General features: G+C 53.2%; 1 protein-coding gene across 1 annotated transcript in view; it reads left to right on the plus strand.

The window, feature by feature from the left end:
- Positions 1–13,335, plus strand: part of Slc6a2 (solute carrier family 6 member 2) — a 35,452-nt gene extending 22,117 nt beyond the window's left edge. The window contains exons 5-14 of the mRNA XM_076838565.2: positions 3,545–3,679; positions 5,277–5,380; positions 6,465–6,589; positions 8,081–8,193; positions 9,123–9,251; positions 9,667–9,766; positions 10,776–10,876; positions 11,149–11,316; positions 12,608–12,679; positions 13,312–13,335. Of these exons, the coding sequence (XP_076694680.1) occupies positions 3,545–3,679; positions 5,277–5,380; positions 6,465–6,589; positions 8,081–8,193; positions 9,123–9,251; positions 9,667–9,766; positions 10,776–10,876; positions 11,149–11,316; positions 12,608–12,679; positions 13,312–13,335 (1,071 nt within the window). The remainder of the gene's footprint in view (positions 1–3,544; positions 3,680–5,276; positions 5,381–6,464; positions 6,590–8,080; positions 8,194–9,122; positions 9,252–9,666; positions 9,767–10,775; positions 10,877–11,148; positions 11,317–12,607; positions 12,680–13,311) is intronic.
- Positions 13,336–19,818: the final 6,483 nt, after the last annotated feature.

The raw sequence follows: 19,818 nt of genomic DNA on the forward strand, positions 1-19,818 counted from the left end.
TGGCTCAGGAGGAAACCAAGAATGTTGCTTATCTCTTCCCGGACGATGTCTGGAACAGCACACAGCTTTTCTTAGCAGCCTTCCACAGCTGCAGAGCCTGCCTGAGGTGAATCATGAATGCACACACTTCCCATCTGGGCAAGTGGAGACTGGGATTCAGAAGATGCTGACTCCTGGGCCCCGGAGATGGTGGGAGCAGGTCTGGTTGGGACAGGGGTTATCCCAGGCCACACACCCTATGACAACTAGGTTGGCCCATCCAGCGCCTCAGGGTGAGGTGAGGCCTGCAGCAGTACCGGCTATGCTGGAGCCCCACCCACTTTCGGGATCTCCCGCCCCTGTCCACTCTGTGAACATATTGGACTCAGACCTCAGGCTCCCCTTCCCTGGAGAGAAACCAAGACATCGGAGTTGGCTGGGATCAGCGTCACTCACCCACTTCACTGCCAGCCTTTGGGCTGTTGAGGGGTGGTGGCCCTAGATGGAGCACCTCCTGAATTCGAGCAGAGATGGTGCTACTGGGAAGAGAGAAAGCCAGATCAATTCAAAGGAAACTTGAGCTCTAGAATATTTAAATTAAAAAATAGCCCTGTTACTTTCATATTCAAGTCATGATTCTAGCCAAGCCTTCCCACTACCGTCTCAATTCAGGCTGGTCCTGGCTTGCCTTGGTAACTTGTTTGGACCCAGTTGTGATGAACAACATCATTTGCATATGAGCCGCACATATACCAAAATTCGTGTAGCTCAGTGTTTTCTTGAGTAAACATCAGTGCATAGCGCACACCCCATAAATCTTTTTTTAAAAAACTGTGCCTTCATTATTAATGAAAATGTCCCTGAGACCCAGTTCAGAGGACCACAAATTCTAAGTCAGTAAAGGTTAAATTAATGCAGTGTGGACATTTATGTTCTCTATTAGGCCTTAGAGTAGGTCAGGAGCTTCTCCAACATGAGCGTATGTGAGGATTATTTGAAGGGCTTGTTAAAACTCAAATTCCTTGTCCTTTCTTGAGAGTCTGGGAACTCTTGGAGATGCTGATGCTGGTGTTGCTGGTTCACCAACTTCACCTGAGTCTAGGCAATTCTTTTCCCAATGCTTCTATACCTTCAAGTGAGGTATATTGACCTCACTATTCTCCTGGGCAGCTCATTTACATTAGAGAGCTCTATCATTCAAAAGTTCTTCCTTTCTTGGAACCAAGATCCTCCTCATTTTGATGATAAGCAATTGGTTTGGGTTTAATATCCCCAGAACTTCCAAATTATCCACAGAAACATCAGGTGGTTAAGAAATTTCAGGTGATAGAAAAAAGTGACATTCCTTGGGGTCTAGGAACATGCTTTCTAAGACCAATGGGCTGCTCGTTGTCTTATGCTCAAAGTAAAATTTGCACTCAAAGTTAAACTTTTAATAGGAGTTTGGATTCTCCTGGCCAGAGATGCATTGCGAGTTGAATTCTGAGAGCAGAGAGGCCTAGGTTGGAGACAGAGCCCAAATGTCCCTTCTGTTTGCCCAAGGTGCATACAGGGCACCTGTGGGCAAGGGTGAGCTATGGCCTGAGGATCCAGGAGCCTCACTTTTGACACAAAGTCTTAGGCAGCGGAACTCACGTAAGCCATCAATTCTGAGAACCTTCGACAAGACTCAGATGGTTTAGTTTTGAAGATGTGTGCATGGGCAGGGCGAGCTCCTATTCTCTGTGCTTGACTGTTGTCACGGTCAGCTCAGTCACGCTCTGACGTGTACCCATGTTGGAACCTCACACATGGCCAATGCAGGGCCACCTCCAGGCCCAAGGAGAGATTCTCTGGAGTAAAAAATGCAAGATTTATTTTTCTTTTTTGAAAAAAAAAAAAAAAAAAACGTTTGTGTGGTCATCTCTGACCTGTGGAGATGGGCAGTGCAGCTTGGACTTCAGCTACTGACAAGAATTGTAGGGACCCAGAGTAGATAGGACCCCCCCACAAAGGTATGGGAGGAATGTCTGTGTTTGATGCTAAGGACCCACTTGTCCTGGTTAGGGAGACCAAGTCCAGGGCCACTGAGTGAGGCCACCCAGATTGAACAGCTTCCTTCCAGGTCATGTTCACCTCCCCAGTTGTCTAACCATTCATCCAATAAATAGTTCTAAAGGACCCATTCAAACCAGGTGCTGGGCATAATTTTTGAAACTTTTGTTTCTAAGGTGTGACAGTCCAGTAGCAAGGAGACAAACAAACAAAGGGAATATATTTCCGCCTTTAAGCGTGGGCATGGAAAACATAGGACTTTATTTTCTGTGTCTTGATTTTTGTTTTGAGCCCTTATCTTTCAAGGTGGACAAAGAACTTGACTCTCAGTCACGTACTGAGGGTTCCATTTTCTCCCAAGGGACGTGCAAAGACCCTGGGGGCTGCAGACTGCCAGAACTTTTGAGGGGAGGAACCATCTGGTCTTTAAGTTATGTGTGCTCTCCTGTTTCAGCTGAGTCTTCCTTGGGTCTGACCACCCTGGCCCTGGCTTGATTTTCTGTTCAGGTTACAGTATTTTCCTACAAGGATGCCCACAGCTGCATTTGCCTATAGCAGGGATTTTTAACCTTGAAATTGATGTCACTTGGGGAGTTTTTGAAATACACCAAAGTTCATTCTGGGTTCATATATCACCTCAGACCAGTTAGATCAGAAACTCCGAGACTGAGAACTGCGCGTCAGCATTCTTATCTAGAGCTTCCCCAGGGACTGTGACATGTGGCCATGGGCACCAAGGAACAGCCAAGAGGCCTGCGTAGCCCTCAGCGTCCACATTTTGTAATCTCTTCCTCCAAGTGGGCAGGAGGATGAGGTGGGTCTTCTTAGTCTAAGGATGATCTCTTCCCCTTTGTGTTTCTGAAAAAGACACTCTTTGTCCCAAATCTGCTCCAACTAATATGGAGAAGGGACAGAGACTCTGCTTTCTGCCCAGCCACAGGCCTGCTTGGGCAGTGGGCTTCGGAGGGTGTGCTTAAGTGGGGGTAAAGGAAAAGAGGGAGAAGCAACAAATTTGGAGAAAAAGAAGGGAGGAGAAGAAGAAAGAGGAGGAGGAGGAGGAGGGAGGAAAAAATGAAGATCTTTAAAACCCTGCCTGTAAGATGGGTCCAGAAAAAAACCTGTGGTCGGATGCATGCAGGAGTGGCAGGAGCAGTGGACACAAAAATGGGGATAAGCTTAGTTCTACCTGAGGCAACTCGAAGGGACCAGGAGAGGTGGCTTTGTGAGGGGGTGACACCTGTGCTATGAGAGCCTGGTCTTTGCCCATGGCGACCTCAGCTTCCATCTCAGCACTATGGAGATGGCCTTGCGGGTTCTGAGCTTCTCCGGGTGCGCCAGCTCTGTTCACTGTTCTGTCCCTGGAGTCTGGCTCGGGGCTGACCTGGAGGTGGAGCCTGGGCACGTGTGTTGGGTGAAGGGAGCTGGCGGGAAGGCCTGACTGGCTCTCTGGGAGAGGACCCTGTGTCCCTCCAGCACCCTCCCCTCAGCGGGAGGCCGATGGAGGGGCTCACAACCGCGCGTCCGTTGCCAGGTGGTGTGGATCACGGCCACCCTGCCGTACTTTGTGCTGTTCGTGCTCCTGGTCCATGGCATCACGCTGCCCGGCGCCTCCAACGGCATCAACGCCTACCTGCACATCGACTTCCACCGCCTCAAGGAGGCCACGGTCAGTGCCACCCGGACCTGGGCCAGGGCAGGGGGGCTCTCAGGAGCAGACAGTGATGGGAGAAACTGGTCCCAGTTCTGCCACAAACTCGCTGTGCAGCTGTGGACAGGACCCCTCCGGCTCTGAGTGGCAGGTCCCCTGAGGGTCTGCACAGCCTGTCCGGCTCTGATGGCCTGGGCTTCTGTGGTTCCCTTTAGTGGTCTTCATGGACCACACTTTGCAATGTGGGCCAGACCGTGTACGGGGACCAGGATGCCCTTGGTGCTTACTCCTGTCCTGTGCCCACAGCACCCTCGTCCACCCCATCGCCCCTTCCCTATTTCTACTCTCTAGTCCCCAGCCATGGCCTTTGCCACCATCCTGTCATGTCAGCAAAAAAGAGCAACCTTAGCCCCCAGGGAGACCTGGACCTGCCACCTCTCTCCCTCAGCAGCCTCCTCCAGCTCACCGTCCCAAGTTGCAATGAAGAAGGGGTGAATTTGGTAATGAAGTCCAGGGCAGTGGGTGAGGATGGGTGCAGAGACCATCTTGGAGGGACCGAGTGCCTTGAGCATCTTTAAATCACAGCCAAGATCACTTCCAGCCTCTTCCCGCAGGTCCCCACCAGGGAGAAAACCTCAGCGTTTTCACAGTTCTCCAGGGCTTCTTCACTTTTTATTGGAACCCACAAAGATCCTGGCAGGTGGCAGCAACATAGAAATAGGAGAGATATATCCCAGTGTGCTTCTTGCCCCGCTCAATGTCCCAGCATATCACCATGCTGTAGACCAACGGCCAAGAGAAAACCTATTTACTTAGCAACTGCCAGAAATGTAACCCAGCATGAATCTGCCTTGTTAATTGTGAAACATATGATTCCACTTGTTCTGCAACTGTCTGGCTGTCCCCAGTCATTCAGACATGTGGAGATCAAGCCCTTCATGCAGTCTGAAGGGCAGACCCCCCACCCCCCATGAGGGGGCCCCCTCATTGTGCTCTGTTGGCAAAATTGTAGATGCTGAGGTCAGCGGTGGGGAGAGGACAGAAATCTCCCCATTCAAATCTGAACTGCAGCTCAGTTCGTGTGGGTTAGGCATAATGACCCCCACTGGACAGAAGAGGAGTGATGATATTAGAGGGGTGAGGTTGACCAGGGCTAACCTTGGCAGGGAGGTTGACGAGGGGCTCATATCTTCAGGCCTCCAGCTGTGTGCACGCATCACCCCAAAGATGCAATCCATAAACCCCATTGCTTTCCAAGGCCACCATTTATCCTAGACTCAGAAAAGTCCACTCATTAACCCCTTGCTGTGGATGTCATCCCCTTAACTCCTAAGGTGGTCAGGATCCTCTGCTCTTGCCCTCTCAACCCCCTGGCTTAGAACTAGGAAGCTGGTAAACTGTCTTTGAAAATTAAGGACTTTCAGCTGATGCCGTGAGTTCCTCCAAGCTGAGGTTGCCCCTGACTGCCCAAGGCTGGGAGATGCTAGGGAGACCCCTGCCTGTCTCTGGGAGAGGGGGCATTCCCTGGTCCCAGAATGTCCCCAGGGCTTTCCGTCCACCCCGAGCTCCAGTTCTGTAGGCAGCAGAGGGTGACGGCTTTCGTCTGCGCTTTCAGGTGTGGATTGATGCTGCAACTCAGATATTCTTTTCCTTGGGGGCTGGATTTGGAGTCTTGATTGCATTCGCCAGTTACAATAAGTTTGACAACAACTGTTACAGGTAAGTTCCTTCTCTGAGCTGTGAAAGGCTCAGACCTTTGCGGGGATGGAAGAGGGGTCTGGGTCTGGTCCAGATGTTCTTGGACAAGCCAAATTTCCTTCCCACGGACATCCTGGGCATTCTGTGCATGCTGATGGACCTATGGTGCCCTGATGAATGTGTTCACCCCGGGATGCTTTTTAAACGGTCATGAGGTACCCATCAGGGAAAGCTGGGGTCAGTAGGATCAGGAGATCATGGATTGGGTCAGAGGAGCACCGCGTGACTTTCAGAGCAGACCGTGCTGCCTGGCTCTGTCTATCAGATGACCAGGCAGCCAGGGGTGGAAGAGCCAGGCTGATAAGGCCTGGCTGGGTCAGAGGTAAGACTGGAGGGGAGAGTGAGTCAGACCTGCTCCAGTCTGGGTCAGTAAGTTCTCAGTGCTGCCCCCTGCAGGCCAAGTGCTACGAGGACTGCAGAGATGGGCACGGACCAGAGCCCATCTGTCACCCCATCGGAGGCTTAAGCAGAATGACAGTGTCTTTGGTACAAGAAAGAGTAGGATGCCTATGTGCCATCAGGGCAAGCTTCAGGATGGGGAAGGAAGGGCGCAGTGGTCGGCTTGGATAGACTACGGCTGGCGGACCCGGGGTGGAAGGCACGTGTGGTGGGGAGCAGCATGCACGGGGGTTGGGACCAGCAAAGTGACTGGCCTGGTTCTCTTAAGGAGTACATATTGGAAGTCATGGGAAATTACCCTAAAAGGAAGGTTGGGTCATCTTAGCAATTGATGCCAAGGTGAGCCGCTGGGAGACCCTAGGGAGCCATGCAGAGTTTGGAAGAAGAAGCCTCATGACCTGATTCCCCAACAAGAGTTGGATACCAGAGTCTGGCATTGAACTAGTCCCTCCACAGCTAGTCATCTACTTCCTGCACCAGCAGCTACTGACCCAGCGAAGGTCACTAGGGGTCCGTGTGGCACCAGGATATGGCATTTGAGGCTAGGTCCAGGCCGCAGATTCCACAGATGGGCAGAGAAGTCCGTGGGCAGGGGTGGAGGGTGAGAGTCAGGGGGACTTGAACTCGCAGCACTTCTTTCCCCCAGGGACGCCCTGCTGACCAGCACCATCAACTGTGTCACCAGCTTTATCTCTGGGTTTGCCATCTTCTCCATCCTCGGTTACATGGCGCATGAACACAAGGTCAACATCGAGGACGTTGCCACTGAAGGTGGGTGAGCAGACCACTTTGGCTCTAGCCAAAGGAGGAGGGACCAAGACAGCCACCTCATTCCTGGATGCAGAGCCCTCCCCTGGCTGTAGGACTGCGAGGGCTGGTGTTTCCAAACCATCCCCTTGATGGACTTTCCCTGAGGCTGTCAGTGGGAATTCCAGGCAACGCTGGGCCCTGGGTAGGCAACAGAACCTTCTTCTGAGTTGGATTAGGGGGAGCAGTTCTTGAAGTGCCCACTCTGGAAGCCCCTATGCTAATCATTTTACATATGTCTAAGTCCATTTTCTGTTGCTATAACAAAGTACCTGAGGCAGTGTGATTTATGCGTAAAAGAAATTCAATGAGTTCACAGATCTAGAGATTTAAGAGTGTGACAGTAACATCCACTGAGCTTCTGGTGAGGGCCACATGCTATTCAACTCACCACAAAGTAGAAGGGGGAAATGACTGTGTAGAAGGGCTGGGCATGGAGCATTTTAAATAATCTGCTCTCCCAGTAACAATCCAGTCCTTAAAGAGCAATGTTCACTCCTACAAGAAAAATGTTAATCCTAACAACCTAGTAACCTCTTTAAGTCCCCAACGCCTCTTGATATTGCTATACTGGGGACTGGACCTCAGCATGAGTTTTGGTGGGGACAACCTACGTTCAAACCATAGGAACTTAATTCCATTTAGTGCTCACAAGACTGAGAGGTAAGAGTCACTTTAATGATGACAAAAGTAAGACAACCAAAGCACGAGGACCAAGGTCACCCAGTTGGTGAACAATGATGCCAGCAATTCATCAGTCTGACTTTGGAGCCATGTCCTTCTCCACTGCTTCCTATATTCTTACCACCACAAAGAAGCTGGGACTGGGTAAGGGCTCCCTCTAATTGACTCTGAGGACTACCGGTTTTTGAAAATAAGAGTGGATCCTTCATGGCTTGTAGGAGATGGGTTTGCCGCATGTAGCTTATGGCTGTCTAGGCAAAGGCATTGCTCTTCGCCTTGATGTTTGAGGTCAATTTTCTTTTCTTTTTTTTTTTTTTCTGGTTTTTATTTTATTTATTTTTTTATTGGTTGTTCAAAGTATTACAAAGCTCTTGACATCTCATATTACATATAATAGATTCAAGTGGATTATGAACTCCCATTTTTACCCCCAATACAGATTCTGCAATCTGTATTTGAGGTCAATTTTCTTGATGTGCTAGTTGTGTTAGCCAGCTATCCGTTATTATGATAAAATACCTGAGAAAATCAGCTTATAAAGAGGAAAGGTTTATTTTGAATCAAGTCTTGGAGGTTTTAGACCATGGTTGGGGACCCTGTTGCTTGTGTCCTATAGGCTTCATGTGTCATCTCCTGACCTTTGGTGTGCACTACCCACTACACATGACTGACCAAGTGTCCTGGGGCTGAGCTTGAGCAGATGTTCCCCAACTCCCTGCGGTTCTGATCAGTAGTCCCAGCCATTGATAAGGACCTTGATGTGTGTTACAGGAGCTGGCCTCGTGTTCATCCTGTATCCAGAAGCCATTTCCACCCTGTCGGGATCGACGTTCTGGGCTATCTTGTTTTTCATCATGCTCCTGGCCCTGGGCCTTGACAGCTCGGTGAGTGACCCTGCTCAGGATCTGCCCCATCCCTGGGCCTGACCCGCCTCCCTGAGGGTCACCCCGACTCAGCCTGCAAAAGGAGCATTCCTCATTGTGCAGACAGGGCTGAATGCAGAGGGGACCTGGTGGCATTTTTCCCACTTATTGTATTTCATCATCGACAACCAACAAAAACATTTCTGAGATGCTTTTGTGAGGCTCACACGCAGGACTGGATTTCCTGACGTCCTTTTATATCTGTGACCACCTCATGCACCTCGTGCCTGAGGTGTGACAAACAGCTTCCTCCCGCTGCCTTCCTGTTAACTGATAGATCTGCCAGGGGCAGGGGTTGAGTCGGGGGAGAATTCTGATTTTGATTGACAATGTCTGCCAAGACTAGAGGACAGGAGCCTGGTGGCCGGTGTCTTCTTTAGCCAGTGGCTCATCCCTTAGAGGATGCATGTGCCCAGAACAATAGGATTGGAGAGCCATTCGGACCTGGAGTCTGGAGTCTGGGGTGACCACTTGATAGATTAGAAAGGCAGCTGAAAGTCCTTGTCCAAAACGCTGCTTTGAAGTTGCCCAAACTAGAAGCTCTTCTCTGGTGGATGTTTCTAGAAAGCCCCTTTTTAATATGCAAATGTGTCCCCTGGGGAATACCCTGGGCGCCCTTCACTCTCTGTGGGCTCCTCCGTCTCCTTGGGGCTGAGGGAGCCATCAGGCAGCTGGTGGTGGGCAGACAGGTGGACTTAATTCTCCGCCCTCTGTGTCTGAGTTTGACCGACAGCAGGGCAGGACAGGGAGGAGAGGAGGGGAGGAAGGTAGGACCACGCACTGACTTCTTGAGAGAGGCCAGGGTGCCTAGGCCCTGGTCTTGGAGGCCCAAGGCAGTTGGGGTCCAGACTGGGGGCCCCGCCTGCTCCACACCCACCTGTTCCCTGCAGATGGGAGGCATGGAGGCTGTCATCACGGGCCTGGCCGACGACTTCCAGGTGCTCAAGCGACACCGGAAACTCTTCACGTTGGGCGTCACTGTGGGCACTTTCCTTCTGGCCCTGTTTTGCATAACCAAGGTGAGGAGGGACTCGGGCCACTTGGAGCTTCTGGGACTGCGTGGAGCTGGCGCGTGCAGGGCTGGGCTGAGCCCGCGGAGCAGTGGGGTATGAGAGCAGGGCCAGCATCATCCACAGCCCTGCGGCCCTCCTCTGGGTGACCCGAGGATCTCCAGGCACCCCCGCTGCTTATTGATTTGGGGGCAGCGGAGCCCCTCTGAAGTCCATCTCACTACCCCTAGAGCCCATGGCTCCCAGAGGACTTGGTAAGAATGCAAATAGGTAGGTCCTATGTGTAGGGCCACAACCCTGTCACCTGCAATCCCTAACAGGGTTCTGAGCATGTGGGTCAGGGGACAGGTAAGACGTGGTAGATGCAACAGTCAGTGGCCTCTTCTGGCCAACGATGGCCCCAGGCCTGCTCTCTGTGCCCCAGGGTGGAATCTACGTGCTGACTCTCCTGGACACGTTTGCAGCCGGCACCTCCATCCTCTTTGCTGTGCTGATGGAAGCCATCGGAGTGTCCTGGTTCTACGGTGTGTGAACAGCTCTGGTCCCCAGGGCTCCTGGGGCCCTCCAGCTGGGATGGGAAAGGACGTCCATTCCTAGGCAGCCTCCTGAATCTCCAGAGTTGGGCAGGCCTCACGTGGGGAACAAGTCTCCCTGACCTCAGCTCCTCTTTGGACATACTCCCTTTAACAGGAAGCGACAGAGGCCCCCGAAGCACCAAGGGTCCGTGTCTAAAGAGGAACCCATGGGAGTCGCTGAGCCCACCCATGGAATTCATTCTCACCTAGGGTTGTCAGATTGAGCAGGCAAAACACAGACTGCCCAGTTAATCTTGGATTTCAGATAAACAATGTTTTTTCCTTTTTTTGTTTCTTAGTATAAGTATGTCCCAAATGCTGCATAGGATATACTTATCCTATTCCTTTTCAAACTTAACTGGGGATCTTGTATTTTATCTGATAACCTTATTCTAGAACCCGAGAAAACATTTGATCAACTGTCAGATGCTAATTGCTGTTTTTCCCCTCTATGGGACACCCAAGTATTAGTCTTGTTCTGACTTTTCTTGGGAAGTGTTTGCAGTGTAGGAGCCTGACCTCTTCTATCCGATTGCAGCCAGGGACACACATCCATGTATGTATACGTGTGCATGCAAAAAGGATGTGCACATGGTTGTTATTTTCAGAAAAAGAATAAGAAGAAAGAGCTGGGCTTTGGAGTCAGGGCAATGTGGCTCTGTAGCCTGGGGCAAGTCCTCTGCCCTGCCCGAGCCCTGGCTTCCCTCTTACACACTAATTGGGGTGGCTTATAAAAGGTGACACTGTCCTTGAGTTTGTCCTTTCCCTTACTCTGCATCAATAAAGTGCCTTCCCAGGTCTCCTAAGCCCCAGCGGCTCAGTCTCTGACCCCCCTGTCCTGCCATCTACGTGGAGCCAGAACTTCCGGCGGTGGGGGACCCAGGGGATACCCTGGCTCTGGGGGTCCAGCCTGTCATAGGGAGGGACTGCCGTGACAGGTGTGCCCTCGTGTGCCCAGGTGTGGACAGGTTTAGCAACGACATCCAGCAGATGATGGGGTTCAAGCCTGGGCTGTACTGGAGACTGTGCTGGAAATTTGTGAGCCCTGCCTTCCTCCTGGTGCGTACTCTGTGGCTGGGAGCCCAGGGTGGGCTGGGGTGGAGACCTTTGCTTTCAGGGAGGAGGCACGGGGCCTTGGAGGCCAGCCGTGCAGACAGGAGCCCTGGGTGCTCAGCCTGGGGACCTGGTGGGCGTCCACCTCAGCAGTTGCTCTCTGGGATTCTCTTCCTCCCCACTCTCTCCTTTCCCTGGGATCCACTCACTCCTGCTTCATCTCTCCTGGCTCATCTCCCCCCCATGCTCTCCTCCCTCTCCCCTCGTACCCGCCCCAGTTCGTGGTGGTGGTCAGCATCATCAACTTCAAGCCGCTCACCTACGACGACTACGTCTTCCCGCCCTGGGCCAACTGGGTGGGCTGGGGCATCGCCGTGTCCTCCATGGTCCTGGTCCCTGCCTACATCATCTACAAGTTCCTCAGCCTGCGGGGCTCCCTTTGGGAGGTGAGCTCTGGGTTGGTCGTGGGGTGCGATGGGAAGTGACATTTCTGTTGGGGTGAGACAGAAGGACGGGGCTGCTGGGGCCAGACAGATCTGCCTCACTGGCCAAGTTGTCCATCTCCTTGAGCCTCCGTGTCCACCTCTGTCCCCGAGGACAATGTTGTGCACCTTTAAAGGAGAAAGGACGTCCTCAGCACAGGGCCCAGCACGTAGGAGCTGGGCCAGCTGTCACCACGTCACCATGGCTGTTCCTGTCACTGAGTAAGCAAGGAGAGGCTCAGCCCTGGAGGCAGGAAGGATCCACCAGCCAGACTGCCCAAGCTGGGCCCACTTCTGGGTCCCCTTCTAAAGTTGACAGATGTCCCAGCTCTCCCTATCCAAGCCACTGATCTGGTCATCTTGGTTTACGTACTTCTTTTCTGATCATGATGATCTGAGCAGCCTAAATCCAGGACTTCTAACGTGTTTTTCTTTTTTACACGCATGCACACGCACAAGTCCCTGTGGGTGTCTGGGACATGGAGCCCATGTTCTGAAATTATGTCATTCCCACTATTTGACTGTGAACCCCCCTCCCCCTTTAAATGAACTATGGCCGTAGTCTTTCCTTCATGTCCTTACTTTGTAAAGCAAAGATCCCATTCCTTCCTTCTTGATCTGCTCACTGGATAGGTATTTATCAGGAATCTCGTGTGTGCCAGGCACCGTTCCAGGAACTATATTAAGAAAATCCCTGTCCTTATCACGCTGAAATCCCAAAGCCAAACGGCCGCCGTCCTGGCTCACGGGGAGGACCGTGTTCAGCCAGCTTCACCCGGATGTGGGAGCCAGGACCAGGGCCTTCATTCTTCACCCGTTGGGAGCGGAGGGCCCCCATCATGGAGGGTCAGCCGTTGACTCAGGCTCCCTCCTCAGTCCCTGCATTGGGTCCACCTCGGGAGGCCCTCCCTGATCCCACGCCCGCCCAGGTGCCTCCTCCGGGCTCTCACTGTCCACTCACTGCGACCTTCGTTTGAAGTGACCTGTATGTGTTGGCTCAGTGCCAGCCCCTAATGGGCTGTCAGGTTCCCAGGGGACCCCGGGGGTCTCCTCCAGCTCCCCTCCGCAGGCCTCCCCAGCGCCTGGGCACAAGAGCAGGCCTGACAAACGTTCCCGGGATGAAGGACCCGAGGGGACCGAGTGGCAGGGTGTCTCTATAGATCCAAGTGGGGCTTCAGGTCCACAGGGTGCCAGCTGACTGCTGGGAAGGTGTCCCTGGGCCCAACTGAGGCTCCTCCCTGCTCCATCTCCACAGAGAGTGGCCTACGGCGTCACACCGGAGAATGAGCACCACCTGGTGGCGGAGAGGGACGTCAGGCAGTTCCAGGTCAGTGCAGCCCGGAGCACAGGGTTGGGGTGGGCCCCAGCTGTTCCCCCGCTGTACAGCTTTGGCAGGACCCGGTAGCCAGAAAACTCAGTGACAGTGGCCGCAGCCCCCCGGACCATAGTGATGGGTGGAGGAGGAGAAGGGCCTGCCCTCTGCCTTCACCAGCGTCCTCTTGCCCTCTGGTCCTTGGACCCCGGATACCCAATGCCACATTTGCCTACAACTGTATTTTCCTTCCATGAGTTGTCACCATGGGGTGCCCCCAAACTAGGTGAGAATGTCTTATCTTGAAGAAAGAGCTGCGGGGACATCAGTAACACATTCCTGGCCTAAGCCCTATTATATCCCTTAAAAAAAAAAAAAAAAAAAAAAAAGCCCAGGACTTGGATATCAGGGAGTCCTGTGAGTAGCCAGGGCCTGTGTCACACTTCCATATTTGGGAAGGTGACTTTGTGTCTTCCAGGCCTCAGTGACAAGTGTGGCATCGACCTGCCTGTCCCCTGAGGACACTGAAGGGACAGGCTATCTTTTCTGTCTCCCCTTTGCTTGCTGTGCCCTGCCCCGCTGACCCTGGGTGCTCCTGGTCCCCGCCCCTGGGCCCTGTCTTAAAGGTCTGCTGTCTTCCTGTGTAGCTGAAGCACTGGTTGGCCATCTGACCCTGACCCAAGGAGGAGGACCCCACCGTCCAGGCCAGAGGCAGCTGCTTCCCTCCTGCCCCGGATGCTGTCCTGTTGTTCCTCTCCTGGAAGATGCCCTTTCTGACCCCCATATTCTACTTTTCCCAGTTACAAAGAATTGAGTGGCTCTGAGTTTTGTTCTGCCTCTGTTCCTCTGGCCTGGGGGCTGTGAGCGGGGAGGACGGGTAAGCCTCAGGGCAGAGGAGGAAAGGAGGAAATAGGATCATAACTTCCCGGAACCCCCTTTATTTGAGGGGGAGACTCCCCTCTTTGGAAGCCCCCTGAATCTGAGCTCCATGGCTCAGGCAGAATCTCCTACCACATTCACTTGTACTTTGAAGAAATCCTCAGTTTGCCAAAACTGCAAGAGGATGGTCTTTTGTTCAGATTAAAAACAAAACAAACCAACAGAGCAACCAACCAGAGCCCAGCTGAGCTTGGAGAGGGGAGACGGGGTCCATAGGTCCTCTTTCTCTCACCCACCCCAGGGAGCGTGCTGAACCTCAGTCTGGGAGTTTGGATGAAGTCAGCAGATAGATACTTTGGAGGATCTTGAAACTTTCATAGTTCCCCCTCTGGCTCATCTGAGTTTGATGTGTCTGTGTGTTCCAGAACATTCCACTGGCTTCTGGTGTTCAGATAGTCCAGGGGACATGGATGTCAGGGAGGCAGGTGGATGAGCCACAGAGAGCAGGTTCCACAGAGGTGTCTGCACTAGGCAAACCCCTAGACACCCCAAAGCCCTGTGCTGGTCCCCTGTGTCAGAGGCATGGCACCCACAAACCCATCTGTGGTTCCTAGGACCTTCCTACGTAAACGGGGCAGGGAGAGACCCAGTGAAGCCATGTGTGTGTCTCCTTCACAGGACTCTCTGCTGTCCTCATGGGGCCAGGTGGCTGCCCAGGGACAGCCTGAAAGGCTGTGGTGATCACTGTCCACTAACACCTGCAGGGCCTTTCCCAGCCCAGGGATCTTGAACCGCAGGGAACTGACCCTGAATCTCCTTTTGCGTCTCTTGATAGACTAACTTGGCACCTTGGGGGGAGGGGGGAGGGGGGACCAAGCACCTGGCCACCCAAGCAAGAGCACCTGGGTGGCTTGGAGATCCGGGGATTCACTAACGAGCCAGTGGGGCCCTCTGGGGCCCTCTGGTGGTGGCTCGCTTCAGGTCCGTGGGAACGGACTGGTGGCTGTCGGGTTTCTGTTTGTGGTCTGAGTGTCTTGTGCCCTCGCTGGACACACAGATGGCACGCTGCTGTTCTGACGAGGGGAGCCCCTCTGCAGAATTTTGGGCAAAATAAAAGAGGCCACTGCATTACTCGGGGGACCGGAGGGGACACATGGAGAAGGGGTGGGGCCTGAGAGGGGCGTGCCTCTGTACCTGCCGGGTTTGTCCCTGAGGGCCCTAGGGTGTCCCTGCTGAATCAGGGAAATCAGGAGACTTTGGGTCTTTCCATTCACAAAGGCCAGCTCCAGCCCAAGTGTCCTGGGCCCTGTGAAAGGTGTGGCCTGTCCTGTTCCACACCTAGCGGGTGTGGCTGCTCCTCCCATGGTGACAGCTCCTCTTAGGTGTTGACATTTATTTATTTTTCAATAAAGCACTGTCACCCACGTCGCCTCCCAGCTGCCCCAGGAGGACGGCAGGGCGGGCTCCTGTCGCCTGGTTTCCCCTGTGAACAAACTAAGACCAGACCTTTCAATGGCTCACGTTCAAGGTCTCAGCTCCTAAGGGCTCCAGTCAGCCCTCAGTCCAGGGCGCTGGGCATTCATCGGCCTGTGCCATGGGGTTCCCCGACCCAGACTGATGTGACCCGAGAAGCTCACTAAATTCTGCCCCAGGGCAAAGGGATAAGAGGGGAGAGGCAGTCACTCTCTCTCCCCTGGCCACCTGCCCCAGGAAGTCGCTCAGCTGCTCCTTTGGAGGAAGGTAGTCACCCCTGGAACAGGGGCACCCCACCCCGGAGGCCCGTCCCTATGGATGACAAGAGCACACACCCAGAAAGGGATCCGACCACCTCGCCGTGGGCGCAGGACCCTCTGGGAGACCCTCGGGGTTCACCTGGCCACCCGCACCATCTGAGGGGTAGGGATGGAGTGCTTGGTCGTGAGTATCGCTTGACTTCTTTTTTGTGACCTTTCTTTGATAGCAGAGGCCACCCAGGGCCAGGGTGCTCCTGTGTACTGTATATGACACTTGACACTTGGGGTATTTTACCAGATTTTTAAAGAATTATTTTCCATGAAATATGAGACACCATTTCAACCGTCCTGTCCACATCTACCTGGTGCCTGTTATTAAGCATCTACCTGCGAATCTTCATCCTAGACGCAAAGGAGACCGAGGAGAAGGGGGGCTTCCAACTCCTCCCAAATATCCTGCTGAACAAAGTCCCCAAGCTGCCTTAATTCTCAGAGGGATTTTTTTTTTTTTTTCCCAAGTGGGAGCCAATATCCTGCCGTATGATTTGTCTTCCAGTCTGATCATGTAAGACGGGAGCATTCTCACCAAAGAAGTCATTTCCTATAGGAATTTCCTAGAAGAATCCCACTGGATCCACTCTATATGTTTGTTTATTTCTTTTGAAAGCTACAGAATGGAAAAGAACAGAGAGGGTGTTATGGCGTTGTGAAAATAGCACAGCATTTAGAGTTGCACAGACCTGGGTCTGTGGCTAACTAGCTGGGTGGACTGGGGTGAGTTTGTTCACTCTTTGGGTGTTAAGGCCCTTGTGTGTAAAATCAGGGATTATATCAGATAATCAAAGGTCTCATTCACTTAAAAAAAATGCCTCTGCATGTCTCCATGACAATATTCTTGTGCTAAATTTATGGTGAAGACAGCATGTCCCTAACTGTAGGGCTTCCCAAAGTGATCCTGTCACCAAAGACCCACGGAGCTTAGAAATATCAAGTTTCCAAAACACTTGCTGTTTGAATAAAAGAAAAGTCTGACCCTTTGTCTTGAGGCCTGTTTTGTGGAATTGGAGGCTGGCTGTGGAGTCCCATGGTATTGGAGGCCAGTCAAGGAGTCCCACTCTGTCCCTGGGCGTCCCAGGACTGTAGCCCTGCTGATGGGCCACTCGGACTTGCTGGTGAATGTGAAGTTGTTCCGGGGGTGCCTGCTGTCGTCCCTCTGTCTCTGTTTCTGTGTAAACAAGGAATGTTTCAATAGTGTCCTCTCTGAATCGCGGGCCGTTTGGTGTCATGCAACTCTCTCTGTCTGGTTGAGTTTATTTTAAAAGTTGTTCTCTTCATAGAAATATAAGTGTACAGAATAATAAAGGATATTTCCTGTGCCATGTATCTGCTGATGGAGTTCAAATGCTTTCTGTCATGAGGTAAAATGCTATCAATTATGTAAGGCAAGTGGGTTTGTCTGTGGCCAGCCTCCAGCTAGTAAAGAAGAGCTTTTGGTCTTAGTGGCCCACTTTTCACCCCGATGATTATTTTCATAACCCATGGTACAGGAGACTGGAAGGGGTTGAGTCTGTGATTAGCTCTGAGATTCATGTCCATTTTACATTTTTAGTGCTAGGAATCAAACTCAGGGCCTCACACACACTGACCCAGAACCCAGCATATATTTTTACTTAAATAAAAAGTGGCTACTAAGCAGCAGGTGTAGCTCTCCAGTTCTGTGTTTGGTTCTAGGACTGACTTTCAAGGGAATCAGAACCTCCAGTTGGATTGAATTCATGCATAATTTTGTGTGTGTGTGACGTTTCCTGGGACGAGGACCACAGTCACACGAGGTCCTCAGCTGAGTACTGTCAGTGCTTGGGGATGACCTGAACTCACTGAGACTTGTTTTCAACAATGACGATGACAATGACACCTGTCTGGGAGGGGTTGTTAACAGAAAACCGGTCGGAGCCTTGACGTATGCGGAGGCCGTCAGAGCGGGCGGCTGGGCCCAGGGCTGAACAGAGGCCAACGGTAGGTAGGAAGCCCCAGAGGACAGCCCAGAGCACCTCAGGCCAGAATGCAGGAAGGACTGGTGCTGGAAGCCGTGAGCGCCCAGCCCTGGAGACGCGCAGGCAGGGTACAGTCGTGTCTCTTGGGACCCGGTAGAGGGGACACTGTCAGGAAAGGGTGGAGCAGCAGGTTGCGCACCTCTAACCCCTGTTTGAAGCTCCTGGGCTCTTCTCTGACAGCCCTAAGCACAGGCCTGGGCAGCGGTGTTGGGAGAGGCAAGGTCACTTGTGCCCAGGGGCCCGGCGAGGAGCCGCTGGCCCCCAGAGACGCCGTGACCATTCCAGCCACCTGTCCCCATGCGACCTGCATATGGAGCAAACGGCAGGGAGCAGGTGTCCCTGTGGGCTCTTATGGGGCGATGGGGGTTCTGGAAGCTTCCACCCTGCCCCCTGGTCTGACAGGGGTGAGGGGAGCCAGAGGAGCACGGGGAGTCCTGAGCCTCACTTTTGGCCCCTGTGGGGTTCCGAATTCCCTGAAATTTAATCCCACGCGGTGCTCTTTGAGGACATTGTGCAGATCCATCGTTACTGTCCCCAGAGGTGCCCATTCGCCCAGTGGACCCCGAGTTGCCCAAGCCAGACGCTCAGGGTGGGCTTCCAAGTGCAGCCCCTCCTGAAATCTGATGTTCGGAGGAGTTCACGTCCGGTTTCCTAAGGAAAGGACCCTGTGGTCCTCAGATCCTCAAGTATTTCAGAGCCACAGGTGGATACGGTCAGCCCTCCTCTGTGGGTCCAGCGCCTGCAGGGTCAACCATCGTGGATGGAAATGCTGGAGAAAGCTCGGGACTGCCCAGAACTCCGGCAGCCTCCTCCCTGGTCCTCATCCCCTGAGCCTCTCCCTGCAGGGGTGTCCGTGGCCTTTGCATCGTGGGGGGTGTTATAAGCAATCTTGAGATGATTTAAAGCGGGCAGCGGCCGGGGTGTGAGAAGGTTCTGTGCAAACCATCGGGGGCTTGAGCGTCTGCTGATCTTGGTATTCCTGAGGGCCCTGGAACCGATCCCTTAGGGACACAAGGGACAACCATGTTGCCTCTGGCCTCTCTCTTCTGATGGTCCTGGGCATCTGTGTGTACCACCCCTTACTAAAGGTGATGTCCACTGCCCTTTCTCTGCCCCTATCACCGCCCACCCCACCAGTGCCTCCAGTGTGTCCCTGAGGACAGGAGCAACATGCCCACTGACGCCCAACATGCCCACAGATCTGACGCCTGGGGCTGGGGTGAAGAGTGACCTCTCTGAAGTCGCCCGCTGCTGACAGGCGAAGCCAGGTCCCTCGCACCTGGTCAACCCTGTCCTCATCCTGTGCTCCCTCCTGACAGGAGCCCTGGGCCTGCAGGAAAGGGCAGCGGGGTCATCAGGACCAATTCATGTGTCGGGGATTGTTGCAGAGGACTGGGAAGATCACTTTGTCATCTAGCCCCAAAGAGGACCGTCCAGGGAAGTCTGGATGGATCTGTGAGGTCAGGGTCAAGGGTCTGGGTAAGTTCGAGACACCCAGTGCCCGTCTGAGACCAGCTCCTCTGATGTTGGGATCAGTCCCCTTGTGCCACTCACCACTCACGCCTGTTTTTTTGATCTGTCCAATAAGTGGCTGCCCCTTATCCATCCCATGCTGGTCTCCCTGTGAGAACTCTGTTTTTACAACATGAAGGCAAGTCTTTATGGAACAGGTGGTGGACTAGGTTGGGGCTGTGGTCTGTGGTTCTCAGGTCTTTGGTTTAGTAGAAAAGGTGAAGGGTTTGGGATTAGACTAGACCTGGATTTGCATTCCAGCTGTCTAGCCCTCGCTTCCTCCCTCCCTCCCTCCCTCCCTCCCTCCCTTCCTTCCTTCCTTCTTCTCATGCTGGGGATGGCCCCAGGGCCTTGGGCAAGCCAGGCAAGCACTCCACCACTGAGCTCCTTCCAGCCCTCAGCTGGATGTTGCTGGATATTGGATAATAAGGATGTTGCTGTGGAATCTGAGGCCTTCCTGTCTCAGAAGGGTGGGCAGGAGACCACCGAAGCCAAAGGTGAAAGTGGGTAAGAGCACTTAGGAGCAAGCTCTAGGTCCGCGGTATCTGAATCCAAACCCTGGTCCCGAAGCCTTGGGCAAGTTACTCAGCTTCCCTTTGCCTCAGATTTTCATGGACAAAGGGGAGTGACAGGAGGACATCATGGGCCACGGGAGGATTGGGAGTACTGTGTGTCGGGGACAGGCCTTGCTGCACCCTCAGCTGTCCTACGTTGGGTCCATCCCGGCCATGCGGTGACCAATTTCCTCTTGTTAAGGTGACTTCCATGTTTGTGTGGCCAGAACAGCTCTGTTCCCTTCTTGTCCTGGCTCTTCCTATCTAGGATGGTGCTGCTGAGGCTCAAATTTGGGTCTGGGCAGCCAAATCCAAGTCTCACTGGATCTGAGTGCCTGTGACCACCGCGGCAGGGGGGGGCTCAACCTTCAGCAAATGCTGGCTCCCTGGGCCTGGCCTCTTGCAAGGCCCCTCAAGCCTTC

Source organism: Callospermophilus lateralis, chromosome 18 (assembly GCF_048772815.1).
Source record: "Callospermophilus lateralis isolate mCalLat2 chromosome 18, mCalLat2.hap1, whole genome shotgun sequence".
Classification (NCBI taxonomy): Eukaryota; Metazoa; Chordata; class Mammalia; order Rodentia; family Sciuridae; genus Callospermophilus; species Callospermophilus lateralis.